General features: G+C 38.4%; 1 protein-coding gene across 5 annotated transcripts; it reads right to left on the bottom strand.

Annotated features, from left to right (window-relative positions):
* Window positions 1–602: 602 nt before the first annotated feature.
* LOC127415666 (estrogen-related receptor gamma-like) lies at window positions 603–27,934 on the bottom strand. 5 transcript variants are annotated; one of them, XM_051654474.1, is made up of 10 exons: window positions 26,233–27,934; window positions 25,923–26,032; window positions 21,887–22,009; window positions 20,943–21,010; window positions 18,759–19,138; window positions 15,988–16,104; window positions 12,117–12,221; window positions 11,253–11,435; window positions 5,642–5,911; window positions 603–2,851 (listed from the first exon to the last, which is right to left on the bottom strand). In XM_051654474.1, exons 3-10 carry the CDS (start codon window positions 21,890–21,892, stop codon window positions 2,607–2,609), a joined length of 1,374 nt encoding a protein of 457 aa, XP_051510434.1. In that variant the 5' UTR covers window positions 21,893–22,009; window positions 25,923–26,032; window positions 26,233–27,934; the 3' UTR covers window positions 603–2,606. The 5 variants fall into 5 exon arrangements, with proteins under 5 accessions (XP_051510434.1, XP_051510435.1, XP_051510436.1 ...); XM_051654475.1 differs by having other exon boundaries at window positions 27,397–27,934; XM_051654476.1 differs by lacking the exons at window positions 25,923–26,032; window positions 26,233–27,934 and having other exon boundaries at window positions 21,887–22,959.
* Window positions 27,935–27,960: the final 26 nt, after the last annotated feature.

Below are 27,960 nucleotides of genomic sequence, written 5' to 3'. Positions count from 1 at the left end.
AGAGATAGAGGGGGGGCCAGCCCCCTGATTGAAGCCTGGCCACCCCACACACAGCTGCACCTCTCCGTCCTGGGTGTCACTCTATCCACTCTCCTCCGCTTTTGTATCCATATGCCTCAGACTATGATGCACCCTTGATAACACAACTTGCTATACTTGCATACTACACATAAATTAACATAACATACTGTATTGTATATTTATTTACATAACAGATTGAAAAGGAAACTATCAATGTATTACAAGAGTAATACCAGTGTTAAGTGCATTAAATACTATAGTACACAAATGGGTCATATAGGACCCACACAGGGATAGTGATAAAAACTCTCTTATCATTAAAAAATATTTAGCTAAATGTAAAAAAAACAAAAAAATCAGATCATGTGGTCAAAGACACCTTAACTGAGGAATATCGTAATATCTAACAAAAATAATATAATTATTATTCCAATTCATTTATGGTCAAAATTAAGCTTGTATGCTTGTTTATATTTGTCATGCAGTTCTTTATTCGAAAAGAAAACTATCATGCCATAATACACAAATAAATACTTTCATCAGGCATTTTACTGTTTGAACACAAATAAAACACTCATAAGCAGAATAATCTTCTTTGTGCTAGTGAATATCACCCTGACCAGCATTTATTTTGTGCAGCTGTGAGTTTGGGATAAACTCTGTGTCACTGCAGATTATTGCAGCTCTTCAGTTAGAATCATCAAAAACATTTATTTATTTGCTGTATATGGTTCTTGAGTTGATATATAGTTCTGTGAACATCATCACAGATGACCCACAGCCCTGCTGAAAATAACATCTTAAAACAGCCTAACCTGGTGTGCTGGTGTCAGCTAAACTCCAAGCTTGGTCGGGCTGGTTTGGTTTGCTGGTTTTAGAGGGGTTTTGGGCACTTGTCAGCTGGTCAGGATGGGAGACCAGCTGGCCGTCCAGCCAAACCAGCAGAGCGCCAGCTTGATCAGGCTAGAAGACCAGCTAGACCATCTTAAACCAGCTAAGACAAGCGGCTGGTTAATTGCTAATGGAGTCCTGAGGGACAACAAACACATGTGAACCAAAAGCCTGTCATTTACTGCTGTCAAAGTGATGCTTTATCTCTCAGCCCGTCCATACATTAATGCCATATAGAGCAGCACACTCTTCTCTCCTGATATATAGCATCATGGATATTGACTGATATTACCTCTATTTTAGCTTTTATATATAATGACATGAGATCAGAGTGCTGTGTGTGGCATGCATTAATGACGTAAGATATTAATACATAAAATAAGTGTAAGCAACAATAAGCGAGGCTTCCTTCGGAAAACGCTACTAATAAGGAAAAACACACTTGTCGTCTAGAAAAAAACTCTTTCACACCAAATATCCTGAGTGTTCATTATTTAATGCATTGCTCTAGAATTGCTTTTTATTATTTATATGAAAAAAAAAGTTATTGCATTTTACTCATAATCAAACAGATATTACAAGACAAACTTACATCATTGTTCATGAGAGATTCTTACAACATTCACAAACCTTACACAAGCTGAAACGTAGAAAATCACACACAAAACCACAGACTGTCACAGATATTCTAATGACAAACCCAGAATTGCTCAAAAAGACAGAAAGAACATTACCAGTTCACTATTAAACCAGTGCAGATTTTACTAACAAACATTGCAGAAGAGATCATATATGACCAAACAGACAACAAATAGAGTAAAATTAGCACATGGCATATGTATATCATGTATGAAATGTCTCAGATAAGTTCCAGTATGAAAGTGTTTTATTGAGTTAAGGTCACTGTGGATCTAATTCAAATTCAATCAATCAGTAATTCAGTACATTAAAAGTGTTATTAAACATTGTTTTATTGCTTTAAAAGATCTTTGTTTATTGCCGAAAGCAGATAATTGGTATAGCTTTTGCCATTCTTCACTGACTGAACAAGAACCTTACAATCTGTCTGTAAATTATGGAATCTCCATTGTGTTTATGATGAAATTATTAGTTTACTTGTGTCATATTTGACAATGTTAGCTATCTGTGTGTGCAACACAAAATGGCTAAATATTTTTATCCTGAGTCCATTTCCATTTTGAGTTTCATTTAAAGATTTCCCTTCTAAACTGTTTACTTAAATCAGGGGTGCTTTAGGTGGCCTACTTCTCTGCTATATGATGTTTCCAAACTTTAATGAATACCATTAATCTATAAATTATATTTATGTTAAAACCTTTAAACTTTTCGAACCTTTAAAATATTTGTGTGTAACATGCTGTCTTTTCCTTCATTTTTTTCCCCAGGAGATCATTTCATTTCATTTGACAAGACTGATGTCTTTATATATATATATTAATGGAAGTTTTAAATATAGTTTTTCCATTAAATTGGTGATTCACATTATCATCCAGCGCTCAGTCATATATTTGATAACATTATGTTATATATTATGTACTAGTCGGAATATTTCTTGTATTCATTGTTTTAAGCCATGACAGTGCTTATCGTTGCCCCTGGATTTGCAAACAATCCTCAAAGTCATGTGAGTGGGGTGGAGTCACCTCAGCTTGATGGTCCAATCAGAATAAGCATCAGGCATTGGCCTCCAGAAGTTCCAGGAAGAGTTTGTGCATCGGGACACGTCCGTCCTGTTTGATGCTACAGAAGTGCCGCACGGCTTTGGCGGAGGTCTGACGGAGGAGCGGAAGGGTCATGATGAGTTTTCCTGTCCGACGAGGGTCCTCCCTGTGCTGGACATGCTCGTAATCCAGAAGGGCCTCATGAAGGGAATCTTGGAGACCCTGAACTGCTTCCATGTCCTCTATATGCATAGAGTCTGAGAGAGGGTGGGACAGGGTGGCATTTATAAGTATAATGATAACGATAAATAATTACTGCACTGATATTAATCCAAAACAATTTGAATGCAACATGGTGGCATATGAAAGTATATGAATTCCAAACTTAGTGTGACGGGGTTGAAACAATGTAGGGTTTTAGGGTTAGGCTTAGGGAGTTACGATAAATTCATCTAAAATATTTTAAATGTAACAGGGTTGAATATATAAGTATATAATGCCAAACTTAGTGTGATGGGGTTGAAATAATGTAGCACTCTAGGGTTAGGCTTAGGGTTAGTAAAAATAACTATTGCACTGACATGCATCCAGAACATTTTTAATGTACCAATGTTGCATACATAAGTATATGAAATTCCAAATTTAATGCAACAGGGTTGAAATAATTTAGTGTTTTAGGGTTAGGCTTAGGGAGTTACGATAAAGAATTACTGCACTGATATTCATCTAAAATATTTTAAATGTATCAAGGTGTGATATATACACTATATTGCCAAAAATATTCGCTCATCTGCCTTTAGACGCATATGAACTTAAGTGACATCCCATTCTTAATCCATAGGGTTTAATATGACGTCGGCCCACCCTTTACAGCTATAACAGCTTCAACTCTTCTGGGAAGGCTTTCCACAAGGTTTAGGAGTGTGTTTATGGGAATTTTTGACCATTCTTCCAGAAGCGCATTTGTGAGGTCAGACACTGATGTTGGACGAGAAGGCCTGGCTCGCAGTCTTCGCTCTAATTCATCCCAAAGGTGCTCTGTCGGGTTGAGGTCAGGACTCTGTGCAGGCCAGTCAAGTTCTTCCACACCAAACTCACTCATCCATGTCTTTATGGACCTTGCTTTGTGCACTGGTGCGCAGTCATGTTGGAACAGGAAGGGGCCATCCCCAAACTGTTCCCACAAAGTTGGGAGCATGGAATTGTCCAAAATCTCTTGGTATGGTGAAGCATTCAGAGTTCCTTTCACTGGAACTAAGGGGCCAAGCCCAGCTCCTGAAAAACAACCCCACACCATAATCCCCCCTCCACCAAACTTCACAGTTGGCACAATGCAGTCAGACAAGTACCGTTCTCCTGGCAACCGCCAAACCCAGTCTCATCCATCAGATTGCCAGATGGAGAAGCGTGATTCGTCACTCCAGAGAACGCGTCTCCACTGCTCTAGAGTCCAGTGGCGGCGTGCTTTACACCACTGCATCCGACGCTTTGCATTGCACTTGGTGATGTATGGCTTGGATGTAGCTGCTTGGCCATGGAAACCCATTCCATGAAGCTCTCTACGCACTGTTCTTGAGCTAATCTGAAGGCCACATGAACTTTGGAGGTCTGTAGCGATTGACTCTGCAGAAAGTTGGTGACCTCTGCGCACTATGCGCCTCAGCATCCGCTGACCCCGCTCTGTCATTTTACGTGGCCTACCACTTCGTGGCTGAGTTGCTGTCATTCCCAATCGTTTCCACTTTGTTATAATACCACTGACAGTTGACTGTGGAATATTTAGTAGCGAGGAAATTTCGCAACTGGACTTGTTGCACAGGTGGCATCCTATCACAGTACCACGCTGGAATTCACTGAGCTCCTGAGAGCGGCCCATTCTTTCACAAATGTTTGTAGAAGCAGTCTGCATGCCTAGGTGCTTCATTTTATACACCTGTGGCCATGGAAGTGATTGGAACACCTTAATTCAATTATTTGGATGGGTGAGCGAATACTTTTGGCAATATAATACTGTATATGAAGTCCAAACTTAGTGTGACTGGGTTGAAATAATGTAGTGCTTTAGGGTTATGCTTAGGGTTTGTAATGATAAATAATTATTGCAATTATGAATGTAATACATTGGCATATATGAAGTATAAGAATTCCAAATTTAGTGCGACAGGGTTAGGCTTAGGGGAAGTAACAATATATAATTATTGCATTGGCATTCATCCAAAACATTTAAAAGCTTTTTAAAACAAGATGTAACATTAGTCATTAATCTTAGTTCTTACAAAATCTTTGTTTAAACACTTACCCTTAACACTTACTTAGTTTACTAAGCTTAAACCATGACTTGCACTGCTCACAAATAACTAATATTGGCATTATATTCATGCTGCTTAGCCAGAGTGGAACTGGCCCCCACAGAGAGCCTGGTTTCTCTCAAGGTTATTTTTCTCCATTAACCAACATCTTATGGAGTTTTGTGTTCCTTGCCACAGTCGCCTTCGGCTTGCTCACTGCGGTTATTATTTAATTCTTTATTTTTATACACACTTCATAATCGTATTTAATCAAACTACACAATGATGACTCTAAGACTTTATAGATATTACAGTTTAATTTCCTGTTAATGCATGATTTTCTGTAAAACTGCTTTGAAACGATGTGTTGTGAAAAGCGCTATACAAATAAAAATGACTTGACAAGTTGCATATGTAAGTATATGAATTACAAATTTAGTGCGACAGGGTTGAAATAATGTAGAGGTTTAGGCTTAGGGTTAGAAACAAAAAATTACCATTGGCACTTTGAAAGGCTGTAATCACATATGTAGGATTGGGGATAATAGTTTTTAGAATTGCCCATTGACAAAACCTATTTGTTGACCACTGATCTGAATATTGATCGGGATGTGTTCCCCTGTGGCGGTTCCCCAATGTCTATGATAGTAATGGCCATTTCAGAGCTGGAAATATATGATTATAGTTCAACAGTAACCTTTTCAAATGAAATAATAACAATTATGTTTATAAGTAAATCATTATTTGTTTTTTATTTACCTGAGTTAGCGAGAGCGATGGCTTTCAGTGTGACAAATTCTTCTGTTTCCAGTCTCATGGATCTGTACCTGCGCACCAGCTGTAATATGGCCGTGTGGAGCTCCAGTAGACCTGCTGATTTTGCCTGTCCAGCATCCATGATGTAATCCTCCGCAAAGACCAGCCGGTCCTCATAAGTCAGCGAGCGGAACGCCACACGTAGGATAAGGATCTCCATCCATGCGCTCTGCAGTAGACTCATCTGGTCTGACAAGCAGAGGCTGGAGAAACCTGCAGAATTAATTGATTGACTTAGCTAGCAGATGTACAGAAATCTTTATATTTAAAGGGATAGTTCTCCAAATCTGTCATCATTTATATTCCAAACCCACATATGACTTTCTTTCCTCCATGGAAAACAGAGGGAAGAGACAGAATGTTAGTCATTGTATGGAAAAGCAATAAAAGGTGACTGAGGCTGTCAAATTCTAACATTCTGCCAAACATCTTCTTTTGTGTTCCACGGAATAAAGAAAATCATATGGGTTTGAAACAACATTAGGGTGATTAAATGATGACAGAATTGTAATTTTTGGGTGAACTATCCCTTTAAGAAATATCACATGAGCAAGAGTGCTGTTGTTAGACACAATATGGCTAGTTTTGTCTGGTTTTGCTCTTTTAAAGGTGCACTCAGTAATGTTTTCCTCATTAAAAACATTTAACTCCTAAAGACATGAATTGTAATTTTGCAATATATGTTGGAAATCATGACCACTCACATTAAAATGACGACTCCAGTCATATCAGTAATCATATAAAAGCTGTTTTATTCTACATAAAGTGGGTCCTCACATGGGGGCTGCTATGTTAGAATCACATGACCAGCCAAATCCTACTCGCTTAATCTCAGTAACCATCCTGTTATTTGACACTTTCACTCATTGATTAAAGTAATCATGGCTGACTGTGAATACTACATTTCTACAATGGCATCTGAAAGTGAAAACCGTGGATTTTAGTGATGCTGCATCCAAGCCACTAGGTGTCAGTGTAAGTCCAAGATGACACAAAGACAAAAGCTACTGAGTGCACATTTATGAAATAGTTCCAAAAGGAACCAATGCAGGATCAAACAATGCACAGCCTGTGTAAAACCACATGAACAAAGACCAGGAGAGTGATACTACATAACTACATCAATAACTAATCAAAATTAATAATTAAATAATTACCAAATAACCTAATTAACTAAATAAATACCAAATCGCCTACATAACTAATCAACTAAATAAACAATAAATCATCTAAATAACTACAAAAATAACTAATCAAGGCAAATAATCAGGCCCAGATGGAATTTGCATGCTGAACTGCAGTAGAAAACTCCACAGATTTCCACAGAATTGTGACATCTGTCATTCAAAATAGTATGCATTCCCCATCCCTTGCATGGTTGCTTATTAAATATTTTGCCTAATTTCATGATGCTTTTAACTACTAATAGGAGTGTGGTACTCTAAGGTCCATTTATACATTTAGAATTCCACATTTTCCCTAAAAATCAGCGCAGAAATGTGAAAATGTCTGCAGATTCTGTCTGGGTGTGCAAATAACTAAATAAATACCAAATCATTGAAATAACTAAATAAATACCAAATTACCTAAATAACTAATCAACTAAACAGCTAAATATACAACTAATACTTTAAATGACTAAATAAACAAACTAATCAGCTAAATAATACAATAAAATCTAAACTGCTTTTAATAACTAAAATAAGTGCCTCTGAGATGTACTTTAAATCAAATAGATAAAACCCTATAGTTTTGGAGCTAATTTTCACAATAATCACACACTAGACTAACCTCTTCTAGTGTGTGTGTGTTTGTGTCTGTGTGTGTGTGAGAGAGAGAGAGAGAGAGAAAGAAAGAAGCTTGTCCCTGGAGAACAGTGTCAATGACGGACAAATATTTCTCACATTCACATTTCTCTCATACTTAATTAAAACAGCCAGTGATTAGTTTGGTGTGAGGAATGAGGGTTTGAATTTATTCTTTCACCCATCACTGATGTTTATCAGAGAACGTAACGACTCGTATCTCTTGCTCTTTCCTCCTGAGTGACGTTCATTAGCTGATTGGATCGGTGCATTGATCGATTGTGGGTTGAATGAGGCTGTGCTGCCTTTCACTTGCTGCTCTGGAGATGCAGCAGTATCGACATCTGTGAAATGTCTTAACAGAATCAAAGGGCCCTCATGACACTCACAACAACACAAAAAATACCATTGCTGAAACCATTTAAATCACAAATGTCATCTACTATTGAATCTATTGCTTCAGACAGCAGCCAGAAAGACAATACTGCTGTCAGGGTCACACACAAACACAAACACACATGTTTTAGTTTTTCTATCTTGGTGGGGACTTTCCATTAGAGATAGACCAATATATAGGCCAGGCCGATAAATAAACCAATATTTTGCCAATTTTAGATTATTGGCAAAGGCTAATAACCGTAACTGTTTGGCCAATTACTAGAAGTGATTATTCCTCCTTGAGTCATTTCAGTTCCAAAATCTACCGAAAGCCAGATTCTGCAAATAGTCAATGGATAGTCCACATTTTCTCTTTTCAGTGTTTTAAATTAATAATGTTTAAATAAATATTGTGTAAAAGCAGTTTTCAGCAAATTTGTCGGCTTGATCTCATGAATAAACCATGGCAACATTTTTGCTAAACAAAATTATGTGCTTCATTACACATTTGGCTGTAGTTTCCCAGTGAAATATCCACCAGGGGGTGCCAAAAGCGAGTGAATCGGTGTCGTAATCAGGTTTTAATGAGTAAATGAACCTCCCTAACCTAAAACTTTAGCCTAAACCTAACCAATAGTGTCGTAAAAGCAAATGAGAGGTGAACGAAACAGACATCCTTACCCTTAACCTACACCTAAACCTAACCGGTAGTGTCCAAAACCAAAATGCGAAATGTAAAGCACATTTTCTGAAGCAACCACATCATTTCGTGTTGCTTCCATACTTTTGTCTCACATGTAAGCCTGCATTTTTGGCTAGCCTTGAACCACGTACTGCCGAATCTAAAGTCCAACACATTGGAATAAGTGTGTAAATGTAGGTGAGTCTGTAATACAAGTTTTAAAATGTATAACAGTGTGTAACAAATTAAATGTATTTTATTTTATTTTTTTCTGGGTAGTAAGTGTTATTTCCTAATTGCTTATGCCTCAAAAGTATAGAAAATGGCTATTATTCCCCACAAACTTTGCTTTTGTGACCAGGACAGTGATATTTTGAAATTTACCTATTTCCAATGAGAAAACGGGTGAATTTGTGTCTTTTCGTTCACAAAGTCAGAAAAAACAACATATGACTCCAAAATTCTTCTTTATCTGTGGTCCGACGAAGACACCGGCTTTGACCTTTGCCTCAGACAGCTTAGGGAAGAAGTCTTGAAGATTCTTGAGGGCTGCCGACTCCTTATCTAGAGCTCTGACAAATTGTTTCATAAGACCCAATTTTATGTGCAGTGGTGGCTCCCAGGGGAAGAGAGGGTACTTGTTACCATTATGGACCAGCATGGCTTTGAATATTATTTTAGTAAAAATACATAAGTAATATTCAAAGCCATGCTGGTCCATAATGGTAACAAGTACCCTCTCTTCCCCTGGCTCACTCAGTGCACCTCAAAGAGGGTTACAACAGCATCAAGACCTTGCTGGACACCTTGAAGTATGATGAGTATGGCTGGGAGGTCATAGGAGAATGGTGGCATCCCTGATGGGTCTCCAAGGCAGTTTTACCAAGTTTCCCTGCTATCTTTGCCTTTGGGACAGCAGGGACACCAAGGCGCACTACCACAGGCGGGACTGGCCACAGTGGACTGAGTTCTCTATGGAGAGGAACAACGTCAAGTGGGAGCCACCACTGCACATAAAATTGGGTCTTATGAAACAATTTGTCAGAGCTCTAGATAAGGAGTCGGCAGCCTTCAAGACTTCTTCCCTAAGCTGTCTGAGGCAAAGGTCAAAGCCGGTGTCTTTGTCGGACCACAGATAAAGAAGGATTTTGGAGTCATATGTTGTTTTTTCTGACTTTTTGAACGAAAACACACAAATTTGCACGTTTTCTCATTGGAAATAGGTAAATTTCAAAATATCGCTGTCCTCGTCACTAAAGCAAAGTTTGTGGGGAATAATAGCCATTTTCTATACTTCTGAGGCATAAGCAATTAGGAAATAACACTTAATACCCAGGAACAAACATTGTGTTACATAGTGTAATTTTTTCAAATGATGCGTTATTTTAAATGTGCGACAATTTCATAACATAGCAGTGTGTGAGTAATAGTGAAAATATAATAGTAATGGTAATAGTAAATATTAATGTTTATTTATTTATTTTTAGATTTTCTCCCCTTTTCTCCCCAATTTGGAATGCCCAATTCCCAATGCGCTCTAGGTCCTCGTGGTGGCGTTGTGACTCACATCAATCCGGGTGACAGAGGACGAATTTCAGTTGCATCCGCATCTGGTACAGTCAATCCATGCATCTTATCACGTGGCTTTTTGAGCGCATTACCGCGGAGACATAGCGCATGTGGAGGCTTCACACTATTCTCCGCGGCATCCACGCACAACTCACCACGCGCCCCACTGAGAGTGAGAACCACATTATGGTGACCACGAGGAGGTTACCCCATGTAACTCTACCCTCCCTAGAAACCGGGCCTATTTGGTTGCTTAGGAGACCGGGCTGGAGTCACTCAGCACACCCTGGATTCAAACTCGCGACTCCAGGGGTGGTAGTCAGCGTCTTTACTCTCTGAGCTACCCAGGCCCACAATATTAGTGTTTCTAAAGTCAAAATCAGCCATTGTAGTCATGATTTGTGCGAAAGTGAATAAAATGCACAGTTGCTATACTGTTAGTAGTGTTACACCAGTAGTGTAGTGTTAATTTCATTAGGGAACTGTGGCGAAACGTAGAACACGGCACGTAAAAGTCAGTCTGCAAAAATGTAGTTATAGTAATATTAATTCTGAGGCTGGGTTGAAATTTGCGGCCATCTTTTTTGCTATCATTAAATATATCGGCCACACCAAATATTATCACAGCCACAATGAAAAAAATACTAGTAAAATTTACTTAAAATGTATTTAGCAAGTTTTTGCACAGTTTTTCTAAGTGCATTTGAATTGTACGTTTGTACAAATTCCATACAATAAGTATGTGCAATAGTAATAGTGATGCTTGCCTTAGCAATCATGCTGTATAATCAGTCACGCGTAACAGGAAATCTTACACTCACACCTGGTTTGGTAGTTTGTTGTATAAGCATTACTACAGAGGCTAGTATCAACACAAAAACAGGTGCTGGCCAGTTCTGCGTGTATGTTTGTGTGTGCATTATTTGATATGCCAGTGCATTCTTTGGACAAATTAGTGTCACAGAATTTGTGTTTGTGTGTGTGTGCTGTTTCCAGCTGATCCCCACCCCCTCTCAGGTGTTTCCCAAAACATACACACATACAGAACATAAAAACTAACAGCAACTTATTTCTCTGTATCCAAAACAGAGATAAGATAGGTAAAAATGTATGTGTGTACCTGGTATGTGTTTGGCCCAGCTGATGTTCAGCACTAACTCTCTGTCGGCGAGGTCACACAGTGTTGTCAGTGCTTTGATGTCACTGTCAGGGAGGGCGGGGTCAGGCATGGCACACACCCTCTCTGGCTCTGCCCACAACAAGAGAGTCACCACCTTATTCTCCCCTTGACTGCTGCTGAATGCTGAGAGAGAAAAGAAGAGAATTAACTAACTCCTGCTGATAAAAACTCCTGCCTTTTCCGTAAAATTAACGGCATTTTCCCGTTTAGAGATCTTGTGTGATCAGGACACGTTGGGAAATACTGGTAAATCAGCTCTGGCAATTCCCTGGAAAAGTTTCGTTTTGATGTCATGTGTGGAGAAAGCCGTAAGATTAATGCTCAGGACGCGTTGACGTGAGAAGTCTGCTTTGGGACAATCACAAAGTCATGGATGTGATGAAAATTACTCGGCACTGTTTAACATCGGTGACTCGAGAGTCACAAATGTTGTCCAATTGGACAGAGAGTGAAAACTAAGTGCTTCTCTTAATTTGAACGGATGAAGAAATTTGTCGAAAGCTTAAAGGGACATAAGAGATTTTGTTACTTATGACAAAACAACTAGACTCCTTCAGAAACAAGGTACAGTATGCAAAGTATACATTTGCCATTCCAGCAAATGACATCACAGAGTTTAACAGCATTTTGGTGCTGATGTGGGAACGGTAGCAAAACGGATAAAAGATGGGAAGCCGTTGCATTAGTGAATTGCAGATGTGGTACATTTACCAGAACAGGCAATCTGGCAAATTTACAGCAATTTAACAGGTTTCATGTGTGAAAGTGGCTACTGAGACACTATAGTGATGTTTTCATTCTCACGTGGGTTTCGCTGAGGTAGTTGTTCACTGATGTAGATGCTGGAATCTGAGTCCATCCTCCTCTTATATTTCTGCCGTCCTCCTCTCACCCTGTCCGAACGCACACCTACACACACAATAAAGAATTTCAAATGATAAGAAATAGAATGTGATGAAAATTGTTAATTAGGTATTGACCTGTTTCATATAACATCACTGTATGACCACACCACCATGTTTGTGACCAATATTCCATATACCGTACCTTTGTTATGCTGTGCTGTGAGATGCAACAAACTTTTTTCAGGAGTTAAAAGCAGCTCATACATTCATACCGACGGGATCATCACAGTCGTTTTTTAAATACTGTGACTGAATCAGACCAGAACACAACACAAAAACATTTGTAACTTCTGAATGAAAGCTGTTTGCAGTGATGTACCGGTGGGCGTGTGTACTCACCACTCACACATCAGACTCTCCGGCGTACGGAGATGAATCGTGGATAAAATATCTTTATTCAATTTGGCAATATTTGTGCTTTCTTCAGGCCTGTATGAACTTTTACTGGGACTTTGCATGGATCAAAAGCAAAAAAAAATTTTTTTTAATTATTTTATCCCCTTTTCTCCCAATTTGGAATGCCCAATTCCCACTACTTAGTAGGTCCTCGTGGTGGCGCGGTTACTCACCTCAATCCGGGTAACGGAGGACAAGTCTCAGTTGCCTCCGCTTCTGAGACCGCCAATCCGCACATCTTATCACATGGCTCGTTGTGCATGACACCGCGGAGACTACGCACGTGGAGGCTCATGCCACCCTCCGCGATCCACATACAACTTACCACACGCCCCATTGAGAGCGAGAACCACTAATCGCAACCACAAGGAGGTTACCCCATGTGACTCTACCCTCCCTAGCAACTGGGCCAATTTGGTTGCTTAGGAGACCTGGCTGGAGTCACCCAGCATGCCCTGGATTCGAACTCGCGACTCCAGGGGTGGTAGTCAGCATCAATACTCGCTGAGCTACTCAGGCCCCCCCACCAATTTTTTTATGTTTTTCTTGATATCGTTTTTCGGGTGTTTTTCCCATTCACCACCAATGTTTCCTCCCGCTGATGGTCACAAATATGGTGGCTGTGGGGAAAAGTGGCTCACTGAAACAGGTCAATAAACACAAATGAACTGTCTTAAAATGAAGTGTGTCAATTCTGGCCCCACCAGTGTCACCAAATGGAAATGCAGAACAAAAGCGATTGGTTTTCCCTGAACACTCCCCGTCTGCTATTGGTAAAAAAAAAAAAAAAAAGATACGAGACATTGTTGCTATGTCCGGCTGGTTGGAATGCTCAGACAAATAGAGCAATGTTTTGAAAGCGATACAGAGCCACAGTGTTGATACTCTTCAGGGAACCCCGCTACACACAATCAGTGGTCCGACACAAAATGAAAATAACCACACACATTTATATATATATATACAGAAAAAAAAGAAAAAAAGTAAAAAAAAATTTTTTTTAAAAGGAAACACTTAAGAATAAATATATATATAAAAAAACAATCTAATTTAACAAATATATATCCAAACCAAACAAAATGTCTCTCTCCACAGCCCGTCACCGAGCACCCCCCAAAAAGGCCAAAAACCTGCCCCATTTCTTATCATATGCAGTCGAATTGCCAAGCCGTCTATATGACATCTCTTCAAATGACGCTACCTTGCCCAATTCGGTGCACCATTCATAAAAAAAGCCTGTCGACTTCCATCCCCTTACAATTATCTGTCTCCCGATCATCACGCCGGTGAGGACCCACCTCTTTACATACCCATCAGCTATATCCATAACCGCCCCATCACCCAACACACAAAGTCTGAGACAAAACAGAACCTGAGTGCCCAGGACCTCGGAAACAAAATTCTGGACTCTCAACCAAAACTCCTGAATCCTTGAACAAGACCAGAAGGCATATAATAAATCTTCATCCTCCGACTGGCAATGCCAACAGGTGGGTGTGTCTTTTAAACCCAGCCTATACAATCTAAAGAGGGTCCAACTGATAGTTGTCTCTGCATATTAAGCTGATATTTAAACATCGGGGGGAAAAATACACACATCAGCTTTAAATTCAGAGTTGACTTAATAGCAAAAAAAAAATTAACAGATTTTTCTGTCTTCATTTGCAACTGAACATACTAAACAAGCAGGTGCACTGAACACAAAATCAGGGCAGCTCCACACCTGCACACACACACGTACTAATATAACACTCTGTCCCAATTTGCTGACTGCTTCCATTTTATCAGAGTATGAATAATTTTTTATGGGGAATCACTCTGGTGCTTGTGTGTGAAACCATAAGAAAATACTTGCGTTTTGCAGAACCCCATGATATCACTAATCACAGACACATTTATACCAAAACAACTCAAAATAACCTGCTTAATAGTGTCATTTATATTACATAGTATTACACTTCATGTAGTGTGTGTGCCAAGCATTTCGTAACACCATGAGATGAATCTCTTGAAACCTGTCAAAAACATGTCTGGGTCATATTTCAAAATAAATCGAAAGAATTTTTTTTGCTTAAAGAAAATGAAGTATATTTAAGGACCATTATGATTTGTTTGAATATTTTTATGAAAATTAAACACATTTATCCATTAATTCTCATTACCTTCATGTAAAAATAGGCAAAAAAAAAAAAAACTTTTTACAGTAATATGAACAAAATAATGATATAATATTCAAACTGTAAAGTTTTTATACATCATGATCAGGGTTGAAATTAAGTTTTCTGTTAAAGGAATATTCCAGGTTCAATACAAGTTAAGCTCAATCAACAGCATTTGAGGCATAATATTGATAAACACAAAAATGTATTTCAAGTCGTTCCTCCTTTTTTTTTTAAAAAAAAAAGGACAAATCTTGGTTCCAGTGAGGCACTTATAATGGAAGTGAATGGGGGCCAATTTCTGAACATTAAAATACTCACTGTTTTAAAAGTATAGTCACAAGACATAAAGGATATGTGTGTAAACATTATTTTAGTGTGATAAAATCACTTACTAACCTTCTCTGTGTAAAGTTATGGCCAATTTTACAACTTTGTTACCATGATGATGTAATGTCAACAAACCCTAAAACGACTGTAAAAATGACAATTTAAACAACTTTACAGCTCAAATAATACATGAGTTTTAACAGAATTAATGCAAGTGCTTCTATAAATGTATAAGCTTATAACCCTCCAAAAATTGCCCCCATTCACTTTCATTGTAAGTGCCTCACTGGAAACAGACTTTTTCTTTTTTTTTTTTTTTTTTTAAAGAAAAGGAGGAACGAGTCGAAATAATTTTTGGTGGTAATCAACATTATGCCACAAATTCTGTAGATTGAGCTTAATTTGCATTGAACCAGGAATATTTCTTTAAGAGGGCAATATTTGATTTTCAAGGGCATTTTATAAATGTATAGCAAAACATTTTCTAACCAAATAAAACATAAGGTGTAATATAAGGTGTGACATAATCCTTTTGTCAAAAACTTAAATTTAACAAATCGATTAGAAATTCTTGGTATGAATAACTAGATTGAGAATTTTTCAACTCTTACCCATAAAATTTAATCAACATCTACTCATACTTTATGCAATATTATGTATATTTAGGCCTAAATAGAGGAATTTAATATGGGTGCAGGGGCGGATATAGGCATGGGCGACATGGGCAGTTGCCCAGGGCGGCATCTTGTGAGGGGGGGGGAGCGGCACGAGGCACCAACTCCATGGTCAACAACTTCAGGGCGTTCTCATTTACAATGCTTTTTTAAAATTATTTATTTTTTTAATGGTTTTTAAGAAATGTGATCTGGACAAACACACACTCACCTTCTCGCAGCATTCCCACAGAGAGACACTTGGTGAAGCGACAGGCCTGACAGGACTTCCTCCTCCTCTTAGTAATCTCACAATCCCTGCTGACCGAGCAACTGTATTCTATATTACCTGAGAGAGACACACAGAGAGAGAGATCATTATCATCACCAGGAAAGCTGTCACAAAAAGTTTCTCTAGCTGGCAGAAATCAAAGACACACATTTACCTAAATGGGGGCATACAGTAGATGTCTTTTGTTTTCAAACTAACACAAACCCAACCCTACCCCTAAAAGAAAACCTATTGCATTTTAAGAAAAAAAAAAAAAAAACATTATTTACTTTATTTATGAAACATTTTTATAGTTGAGAACCCCAAACGGGAGGTTTTGTCAGATTTAGCTCACTTCAGCGGACAATTTGGTCACCAACGTGTAGCTAATAAAACAAATACTTTTCCTCACTGCCACTAACTAGCCAAATGGCAGTCTGTGTTTAACCTCTGACCTCTAGCAGATTGATCACCATGGTTACATCATTATAAAGTGTATTACAGTAATATAATCGGTGTCAAGAAACCACAAGAGCTCATCTTCAACCAGACAGTAACATTCATTACCGTGGCTATAGTAAAGACAGTGCCTTGAGTTAAAAGAGTCAGTCGGCTTAGGGTTCGTTGAGATCCCTAACCCCAAGTTTGAGGAATAACGATACTGATGGTTGCCTTGGCAAATAGCACTAAACTAAAACACAGTGGTCCAGCGAACTTTCAAACTCAAGCAGGCAGCACATTTCTGCTCGAGTTCAAGTAGAAGTGATCCTTCAGTGTGACTGTTGACTAGATTCATTGATAAACCTCACCCAACAGGTTAAAAACTGGCCTGATTCATACTGATGCAACATTAAACACCTTTAAAGTCAGCATGAAATGAAAATTCACCCTATCTATTTTCTAACTGCATGTTATTGATCTTATTGTGAACAATTCATCCACGCATATGTTTTATTTATTTTATGACCTCATAATCTTTAATAAAAATGTAATAGGGGGCCTGGGTAGCTCAGTGGTAAAATACGCTGGCTACCACCCCTGGAGTTCGCTAGCTCGCTAGTTTGAATCCCAGGGCGTGCTGAGTGACTCCAGCCAGCTCTCCTAAGCAACCAAATTGGCCCGGTTGCTAGGGAGGGTAGAGTAACATGGGGTAACCTCCTCGCGGTTGGTATAATGTGGTTCGTTCTCAGTGGGGCACGTGGTGAGTTGAGCGTGGTTGTCGCGGTGGATGGCGTGAAGCATCCACACACGCTATGTCTTCGTGGCAACGCACTCAACAAGCCACGTGATAAGATGCACAGGTTGACGCTCTCAGACGCAACTGGGATTCGTCCTCCGCCACCTGGACTGAGGCAAATCACTATGCAACCACAAGGACTTAAAAGCACATTGGGAATTGGGCATTCCAAATTGGGGGAAATAAATAAATAAATAAATAAAAAATAAATACAAAAATAAAATAAAAAATGTAATAACTCAATCTTCCGGTGAAACGACAAACTTCTCTCTGGTGACATATGCAGGACTTCTCCAATAATTTAGTCTGCTTAAACCCGCCCCTTTCGTATAAATACCACAACCATTGAACGAAGAGTTGAATGAAGCATCAATCGCATGTTGGTGAAGTTGGCAAGGTGTATTTTCATTTGTTTTCCTTCAAAACTGTCATTCCAAACTTCTTTGGTTACAGGTCAGCTGGCTTGAATTTAAATTTCGAATGAGGAGGAATAACGGCGAATCCGCGGATGTGTTTGATACATGTCACGCCTGAATTGCTGAGGTGATCACTAATGAATACAATGCTTTGGATGCCTCTAGAGTTTATTTATATTGTTGAATGCAGTTATCTTGGGATGAACAGCACGAGTACGTTTTTTTTCTTTAATATTTAGTGTATTGTGATTCAAAACGTTAAAATATGGTTATCTTTTACTCACTCCTTGTTTAACTTCTACAGCCTCTTCGTAAGCAAAGACCACGATGTGCTCGTGCGTTTATGTTGTCAGTTTGATCATAAATGTGTTGAGATCGCTGCTCAATTTCACAGATAACCGGCTCTGACTCGAGCAGCACGGTGGTAGGGGTGTGTTTGTCCACTGCTAACTAGCATTCAGATCTGCCTCCGTTATGCTAGGCAACGCCCATATTTTCACAATCCAATCAACAACCAATGGATAAACTAAAATCCCCGTCCCACATTTTTTTCTTGTTCGATAAGCTGTTTCACTCGGAAATACGTCACAATACGGAAGAAAAGTTGGTCACAACTTCTCGTTTCATGCCGACTTTAATACTGTCAATACAGTGAAAATGAAATCGACAGTGCAATGAACTCAAACAAAAGTGCTCAAACATTTTTTTATTTTACTATGCAGTTACTTTAAAGGTGAAGTGTGTAATTTCTGCACCACTAGAGCCACAAAATGGAATAATGCTTATTTTCAAACAGGTTTCCCAAAAACTACACTCAACAGAGAGAGTCCCACCACAAACTCATTGGCTGAACCAATATTGTTGTTTTGGGCAAATCAACCAACAAATGGGTTACGTCTCTGCATATTAAGCTGGGACAGGAGAAAATATTTTCACATTGGAAAAATTTCACACTTTCCTTAATTCTTTATTAGAAATTTTACAAAAGCAAAAAAAAATATTTTTGTGCAGTCATATTTCAGTGAACAATTGAGAGACTAACACAGACAGAGAGACAGCGGTCTGGTTAGTGTCCTGACCTTGAATGGTGCGTTTGAAGAACGCTTTGCAGGCCTCACAGGACGCCACTCCATAGTGGAATCCAGATGCAACGTCTCCACACACTAGACACAGCCGTTTGGGGTCAGAGTTCAAACCATATTCACCCTTCACCTGTGATTTCTCCAGCAGCCTGAAGGGCTCTCCCGAAGGCCTCAACACTGCCCCGGCCGCGAGGAATGGAGCGGGAGAGTCCACGCCTGTTTGATTCCCTTTAGTTACTGAACTGTAGCTGCTCCCTGTGTCCGACCATGCCCCAGGGCTAAGCTGGGTCAGACTGTCCAGCAGGGAGGCGGGGCTTGATGGTTCTGCCTTGATGTATACGGGGCAGTGAGTGTTGACTGACATCATGTCCAAGAAGCTTTGGAAGCGAAGAAAATGACAACACTGAGGTGCTGCTTTCTATTGCACACTGTTAAAAATGATATTTATTTTAATTGAAAAACAATGTAAAAATGATATAGTACAAGTATGTTAATTAATTTCAATTTGATGAATATATACAAAATACATATACATTTTTAATTAAAAGATTAAAGGCAATGCCTATAACTGTACTGCATAATACTGTAAAAACGGTGTATGAATTACATGATAATGGGGTTAAAATCTATAATACATTAAACAAGAAAATACTTTTATAGTAAAATGTTGTTAAAAAATTTAAGTACAGTTTAAAATGTAGGCTGTTTGTCATATAAAGATATCATATGGCTTCTGAAGACTCATAATACACAAGTCTTATTGACCACTTTTATGATTTTATGACTTTTATCGTGCTTCCTTTATGGTTCTTTTGCATTCTTTTCAAATCTTGAAAGCTCTGTTTCCCCATTCATTGTAACTGCATAGAAAAGAGTGACCTCTATGTTCTTCAAAACTTTTCCTATGATGTTCCACATTAGAAAGTTATAAGGTTTGGAACAACATGAGAGTGAGTGAATAATGACAGAATTTTCATTTTTGAGTGAACTACTCCTTAATGATATAAAGGCTCATGGTTATCAAATGTAAAATACTGTATACAGGCACCAAAATGCCATCCTGCATTGCTGCCTACAACACTGTCACCATATTTTTATAATGGAATTCTGACAAACAGAGCAGCCATTTTATTTTACTGTATATATATATATATATATATATATATATATATATATATATATATATATATATATATATATACATACATACATACACAGTAAAATAAATTTGAAGTCCCTGTGTGTGTGTGTGTGTGTGTGTATGTATATATATATATATATATATATATATATATATATATACACATACATACACAGACACTTTTTGCAGTGGGTGGAAAACTGAAATTAGCTGCTATCTGACAGAATGGCAACTTTGTGGTTTTCCTTTTCATCAGCACAGCTTCATATTTCCCACAATGTCAGACTTCAGTGAATGTTTACAGTACACACAGCACCTGTACACACCTGTTTTATCACTCTATTACGTTCTCTTTCTTTATAACAAACACACACACAAACCCTGTGGAGCGGCCAGTATCCTGATGTTAAACCCCATCAGGGTTTTTGTCTGGGATCCAGATGAATTATCTGACTCTATCACCAGCTCTCAAATCCTATTGCTGTAAGACGGTGTGTGAATGTTGCCAGAATCTCACATAGAACATGTGCTTATTAAACTCTCTGTATGAATTCTTGTGTAAATATACAGCAGGATTATATCTATCTATCTATCTATCATCTATCTACTGTATAGGCCTATATCTCTTCTTGAAGTCTGATTTCATCAGCACTGTAGCCTATATAATGTTTATTCTCCATCACAACTCAGTGTATTACCTGTTATTATGTGAATAAATAATATCTGCATAACTTACTTTCACACAAATAGCCTACCATTGTTTCCACCAAAATAGCCTAAAATGTATTATTACTACTGTAAAATAACGTAAAAATAGGATCGAAAACAAAGCAAGTATCCTTCAAACTCTTAGTCATTTTGTTGTTTTTATTCATTTATTTTATGGTGGAAACTATGGTTACCGCATGGTAAATTATTGTAAGGTATCCCTCTTGGCAGAGAAATAAAATTAAATAAAAATACTTCCATTTCACACACAGGAATACACATAAAAGCTCAATTATCACCAAACAAAGCTGTAAATGAATACAGTTTCTTACTTGTTCTGTTCAGACGGGAAAGAAAAAGATTCCGGATGATAAAACTGCAGTAGATCCATTAGACGGCTCTGAATGAAACCACAGTTTTAAATATATCATATATAATAAAGAAAAACACTAAATATTTCAACTGTTTAAAACTCTCTTCTGTATTATTGTATAATGATGCTCGTCTGATCTCTGCGTCTCTTCACTGTACTTCTGTAGTTGCAGCACAGACGCGAAAGACCTCCTTCACTGCTCCTCATGAATATTAAATAAGAGTTTCGCATTATTTCCGCCCTTTATGTTGATGTAGCCGGATAATCGACCAATGGGAGCGCTCGGCTCTAAATATTCATAAGCTTCGCGCAGGTATGTGCGAGATGAGGATAGCGCTTCATTCTAGCATTCTGAGAGATGATTACTCTGCAACAAACGACGCGATACAACTATGAAATGTAGAATGGAAATGAAATATAAATAAAACCACTGTCGTTATAATCAACCAATCTGTTTGAAGCGCGCGATTATAAAAGAGGCGCTCTAGTTGGGTTACCTCCCCCCCACATCCCCCCTGGCAACTGTCAGAAATGACCCCCAAGCTATTCCTTAGTGTGCTATATAGGGCTACCTGAACAGACATCATTACAAATCTTATCAGCAAAATGTGATTGAACAAAGACATTTTCCTGGCTACCCATGCCTATACACAGGTAATTAATGCTCAGCAAACTATTAAGAAATAATGAGGTTTGTGTGTAATCATGCATAGCTGTGTGTTTAAAAATAAGAAAGGCTCTATTATGCAGCAGGTAAACAGACACTGTTTTCAGAGGTATTACTGGTCAAACCCTGTCCGTTTGAGTGCTGACAGCAAACACTTGCTGATCTTAAAACAAAGAGAGATCTTGATGCTCTCTGTGTGTAAGACTGACATTTACTTGATTCTGAAACTCTCTCACCATCATTATTGTCACTGCAGATGACACAACAGGAAAAGCTCCTCATTAAACATCCTCCTCTTCCCTCCCGATTACAGCTACACCCCGATCAGACAGACAGGTCAGAAAACACCACAGGCCAATCTGCATTACAGATCAGAGGTCAGTGTTTGATCATCATGAACAATGACGATGAAAACAACACAACCGTTCAAACTTGCTACAGAGGTTGGCACGAACCTTTTATTGAATGGAAAAGAGCAGTTTGGACATTTTGCGAAATATCTCCTTTTGTGTTCCATGGCAGAGTGAAAAAAATATTTTAGAGTGACAAAATAACACTTCTTTACCTACACTGAAAAAAAAATTGCGGTGAAGTAAATATAGCAGAAAATATTACATACTTTCTACATTGAAAAAGTTAGTTTAAGCGTGAACTTGAAATATACCAAGTAAATTCTACATTTGTACTCAATTCAAACATGTAAAAACGAATGCTCTAGCTTATAAGTAAATATTATTTATGATTTTTTGTTATCTTTACAATGTGTCATCATGTATCAATCCTAAAACAGAAAACCTTGAAACCTATGTAATTAACAACTTTAAATCAATAGTTTTATATTTATAATTTTTACTTCATTCGTGATTCTTCATGGGATTGTAGTTCATTCCATAAAACAAGGAGAGAACGGCACACTGCTATAGCTGCTCCCATGTCATTTAATAGAAAAAAACAACGTTCCGACGCCTTGGGTCTTCCATTTTGTATATTGTAGTTCATTCCCTCATTAAAGACATTAAGTATACAGTCTTGTACCTTCGTCTTTTTATCTGATTTTCAAATACTTTTTTGCTTTAAATCAAAGTTTGTAATGTTGTGATTCACCTCAGAGCTGGTTGGTTTGATTCATTGCTTAAAATTCTTATGAAGGATTTTATGAAATCCCTTTGGAAAAAAATGAATGGGTAAAATACTTCTGGAACCAAGACAGCTGAAAAAGTGGACAAGCAATAGTCTCGTTCCAGATGAAAAATCCTATACCTTTTTCCCATAGACTAAATGATTTTCATCAATAACTTATTAATAACTATTGAAGACAGACCTACCGTGAGCTCCGAGGTTGTTCATTGATGGTATATAGTATATGTTATTTCAACTTCAGTGTTTAAAAATCTTTGTTGATAGTGGAATTCCTGGTGAAAAACTACATTACCTATAGTCCAGCAAAGAAAGCTTCACCAATCAGAGAATCGTGGCTAACAAAGCCTGCAAAACATGCTTCGGAGCGACGCCCACTCCCATGACTCACATGAATGACGCAATCGAGTCGGTCTCCCTACACCCTTAAACTACTTATTTGAACATATCAAAATATTTTGCAATAAACAGAAAATATATTGTTTCTATACTTCTAATCAACAACCTAAAATAAAGATTTATATATTCCTATCATTTTTTATTCAATTACATCATTCGCAGTGCTTCATGGGATTGTAGTTCGTGCCCTCGTGAAAGACGGTAAGTACACAGTCTTGTACCTTTGTCTATTTGTCCGATTTTCAAATATTTTTTTGCCTCAAAATAAAGTTTGTGATGTTGTGATTCACCTTGGAGCTGGTTGATAAATCGTACAAAAAGATAAAGTTACAAGACTTGTCTTTCACGAGGGCACGAACTACAACCCCATGAAGCATTGTGAATTGTAATTGAATATATATACACTATATTGCCAAAAGTATTCGCTCATCTGCCTTTAGACGCATATGAACTTAAGTGACATCCCATTCTTAATCCATAGGGTTTAATATGACGTCGGCCCACCCTTTGCAGCTATAACAGCTTCAACTCTTCTGGGAAGGCTTTCCACAAGGTTTAGGAGTGTGTTTATGGGAATCTTTGACCATTCTTCCAGAAGCGCATTTGTGAGGTCAGACACTGATGTTGGACGAGAAGGCCTGGCTCGCAGTCTTCGCTCTAATTCATCCCAAAGGTGCTCTATCGGGTTGAGGTCAGGACTCTGTGCAGGCCAGTCAAGTTCTTCCACACCAAACTCGCTCATCCATGTCTTTATGGACCTTGCTTTGTGCACTGGTGCGCAGTCATGTTGGAACAGGAAGGGGCCATCCCCAAACTGTTCCCACAAAGTTGGGAGCATGGAATTGTCCAATATCTCTTGGAATGCTGAAGCATTCAGAGTTCCTTTCACTGGAACTAAGGGGCCAAGCCCAGCTCCTGAAAAACAACCCCACACCATAATCCCCCTCCACCAAACTTCACAGTTGGCACAATGCAGTCAGACAAGTACCGTTCTCCTGGCAACCACCAAACCCAGACTCGTCCATCAGATTGCCAGATGGAGAAGCGTGATTCGTCACTCCAGAGAACGCGTCTCCACTGCTCTAGAGTCCAGTGGCGGCGTGCTTTACACCACTGCATCCGACGCTTTGCATTGCACTTGGTGATGTATGGCTTGGATGCAGCTGCTCGGCCATGGAAACCCATTCCATGAAGCTCTCTACGCACTGTTCTTGAGCTAATCTGAAGGCCACATGAACTTTGGAGGTCTGTAGCGATTGACTCTGCAGAAAGTTGGCGACCTCTGCGCACTATGCGCCTCAGCATCCGCTGACCCCGCTCTGTCATTTTACGTGGCCTACCACTTCGTGGCTGAGTTGCTGTCATTCCCAATCGCTTCCACTTTGTTATAATACCACTGACAGTTGACTGTGGAATATTTAGTAGCGAGGAAATTTCACGACTGGACTCGTTGCACAGGTGGCATCCTATCACAGTACCACGCTGGAATTCACTGAGCTCCTGAGAGCGGCCCATTCTTTCACAAATGTTTGTAGAAGCAGTCAGCGTGCCTAGGTGCTTCATTTTATACACCTGTGGCCATGGAAGTGATTAGAACACCTGAATTCAATTATTTGGATGGGTGAGCGAATACTTTTGGCAATATAGTGTATATATATATATATATATATATATATATATATATATATATATATATATATATATATATATAGATAGATATATATATATTTGTTTTTTACTTTAGGTAATGATTATAAGTATAGAAACTATATAGTTCAGGTTTATTGCAAAATATTCCAATATGTACATGTATTTACTGTAAGCAGCTTGAGGGTGAAGGGAAACCAACTCGTTTGCATCATACACAGTGCATCAAGGGAGTGGGCGGTCACTTCTGGGCTTGTTTGGCTGCAGTTCTCTGATTGGTGGATCTTTCTCTGCTGGACCATGGGTAGTGTAAATTGCTCACCAGGAACTCGGCTATTAAACATGATTTTTTAGCTGAATAACATGGACTGATGGCTTCAACAGCAGCATATACCATCGATGAACAACCTTGGAGCTCATGATAGGTCTGTCTTTACAGCTTTGCAAGTTATCGTTAAAAATCAATTCGCATACTGAAAAAAATGAATGGGAACTTTACTTCAGGAACCTGACTGTTGCACTGTATTGCAAAAATAATGACACTCCCCAGTCTTCCACTGGTCGACAAACAGATAGTCACGCCCCAAACTCACGTTATTGGTTGAGCCAATGTTGCCGTGTCATGTTGGTCGAGATGCAAAATAATAAAAATTGTGTTTTAAAGCATTTTTCAAAAATGTTTTCCAAGATTATAAATGGATGCCACTCTCGTGCAACTGGATGAGATTAGGTGACCCAAAGATAGCATAGCCTACTATTGTTTAAAGCATTTATAATGGAATTATGTCTACTGTTTCAGTTACTGTTTTTGAACCACAGTAGGCAGTATACAGTGTATACTGTGCAGTATTTAGTAAATAGTAAGCTAGTTTTCCCATTCCAAACACAGACTGGTGTGTGTGTGTGTGTGTGTGTGTGTGTGTGTGTAATCTTGTCCAAAGGCAAATGTTTGATATTTTCTTATGATTGCCCTCTATTGGAGAATGTTGAACAGAGAGAACCTTTATTTAAAATGTTTCACTATAATTTGTGTCACTCTCAAGTCTCTCCGAATTGTCTGGACGTGTGTGTATCTGTGATACGTGTTACCTTGTTACTGAGCATTGCGTAACAGAGTCTCAAAGTGATGAGCTGATCAGGATTACAGAATGGATTTCCTCTGATTGAGACAACCTCATCTACCTGTCTCACACGCAAGTCTGTTAGACAGAAAGAGAGACAGACAGTAATGGAAGGTGTCATGAATAGGAAACTGGTAAGCAATAAGCACACAAATCCCGCTCTTTAAAGAAAACTATTAGATGTGTTAGATTATCTCATTTTTAACATTCAATTAACATAGCATGAAAAGCAGGTTTAAACATAAGTAAGATGAGATCTTTTCTGCAAGACAACATACCAGCTACAAACACTGATACTGCAGAGATTATTAGGATTCTGTTCTTTTCACACTGCTGGACACTTTGGATAAATTGTCTTCTACAAATCAGCTGATGAAAAAGATGGGGGACTGGCAGTATGCTTTGTATAATTTTCTGCTAGATTGCACAAAGTAATAATTACTCCAGACTGAGATCAGCTGTACTGATGAGAATATATGACTATTGATCTGTCCACTGACACAGTCATCACAAGTCAAACAAACACACACAGCATATAGAAACAATTACTGCAGAAATACCCTTAAGAAATTCAACACAATAATTGAGTTGTCATCTTATTAAAGCTGTTAATTTAGCATCATGCTCCCGCACTAAAGATGTTATTGATTCAAAACATCACCACAATCACAATCATATGAGGAACCAGTCATAACTGCTCACAACAAAGGAAATGGTTAGCATGACAGAACACAAGTCAGTTTCCAAATAAACAGGTTTTAAAGGAACAGTTCACCAATAAAGGACTTGTATTAAAGTTCCCTCAAAACCAGCCTGATCTTATGAACATTACGTGACCATAGCAACATTTTTGCAAAACTAAATTACATGCCTGATAACAAGGTTGGCTGCAGTTTCCTAGTAAAACGTCCAGAAGGGGTCGCCAAAAGCAAGTGAATCGTTTTATTTTTAAGAGGTTTTTTAAGGTGAATATTAGGTGGTTTTTATTGAGTTAAACATACCTCCCTAACTTAAAACTTTAACCTAAACCTAACCAATAGTGTTCTTAAATCAACTGAGAGGTAAACACAAAACAGATATCCTTACCCTAAACCAACACCTAACCATAGTGTCCTTAAAGCAAATGCGACATGAAAAGCACATTCTCTGAAGTCATTTCGTATCGCTTCTATGACACTTTCGTCTCACGTGTCAGCTTGCGTGATTGTCTGGGCTCAAACCACTGACTCCTGAGTTCAATGTCCAACAATCTTTTAGATGAGCTACTGCGCAACCTAATCACATTGTGGTATATAGGTTAATATAGGTTGGTCTGTAATACAAGTGTTAAAATGTGTCATTTTTCAAAAATGTGTTGTAGTAAAAGTGTTTCGATATCATAACATAGCAGTCTGAGAGTAATAGTGTGAAAGATAATGAAAATTTTGTCATAATTTACTCACCGTCATGTTGTTCTAAACCCATATGGCTTTCGCTCTTCTGTGGAACACAATGGGATATGAGCAGACTGTTCAAGCTTCTATTTCCCATACAATAAATGTCAAAGGGGATAGACACTGTTAAAATACTGCACTCCAAAAATGTACAAAAAAGTATCATTATAGTAGTAAAGTCTTCAGAAACAATCTAAAATACAGCTTTGTGTGAGGAACAAACCAAAACTTTTCCAAAACAGACTGAAAAAATTATTAATTAAAAATCTTTCCCTATGAAATTTTTTTGCCTCTCATCTTTCTCCATTGATAGCATTTCAAAAGTAGCTATGTATTGTGATGAAATTAATTCGGTGACAGTAGTTTGAAAGTTCTTCAGCTGAAATCGGTCTGTGCTTACCGAAATTAGAACCACTGCCCCTCAGTGGCTGAAACTGGAAGTGTTGTTGAACATATGGGCACGTGTAAGCTGAAATATCCACAGAGGGGCGCCAAAAGTGAGATTTTTTTGGAAATGATGTAATACAGTCAACAGGAATGCATATATTCTTAACTCTACCCCCAGCCCTAACC

The sequence above is a fragment of the Myxocyprinus asiaticus genome, chromosome 25 (assembly GCF_019703515.2).
Source record: "Myxocyprinus asiaticus isolate MX2 ecotype Aquarium Trade chromosome 25, UBuf_Myxa_2, whole genome shotgun sequence".
Taxonomy (NCBI): Eukaryota; Metazoa; Chordata; class Actinopteri; order Cypriniformes; family Catostomidae; genus Myxocyprinus; species Myxocyprinus asiaticus.
This window is presented reverse-complemented; position numbering and strand designations above follow the sequence as displayed.

What these genes read in the sequence shown, in the direction of transcription:
- LOC127415666 (XM_051654474.1), bottom strand. An exon ending in TGTGGGAATGCTGCGAGAAG is followed by an intron (nt 12,222 to 15,987) that starts GTGAGTGTGTGT and finishes TTGTGTGTGTAG; the next exon opens with GTGTGCGTTCGGACAGGGTG. An exon ending in CATCGCTCTCGCTAACTCAG is followed by an intron (nt 2,852 to 5,641) that starts GTAAATAAAAAA and finishes ACCCTCTCTCAG; the next exon opens with ACTCTATGCATATAGAGGAC.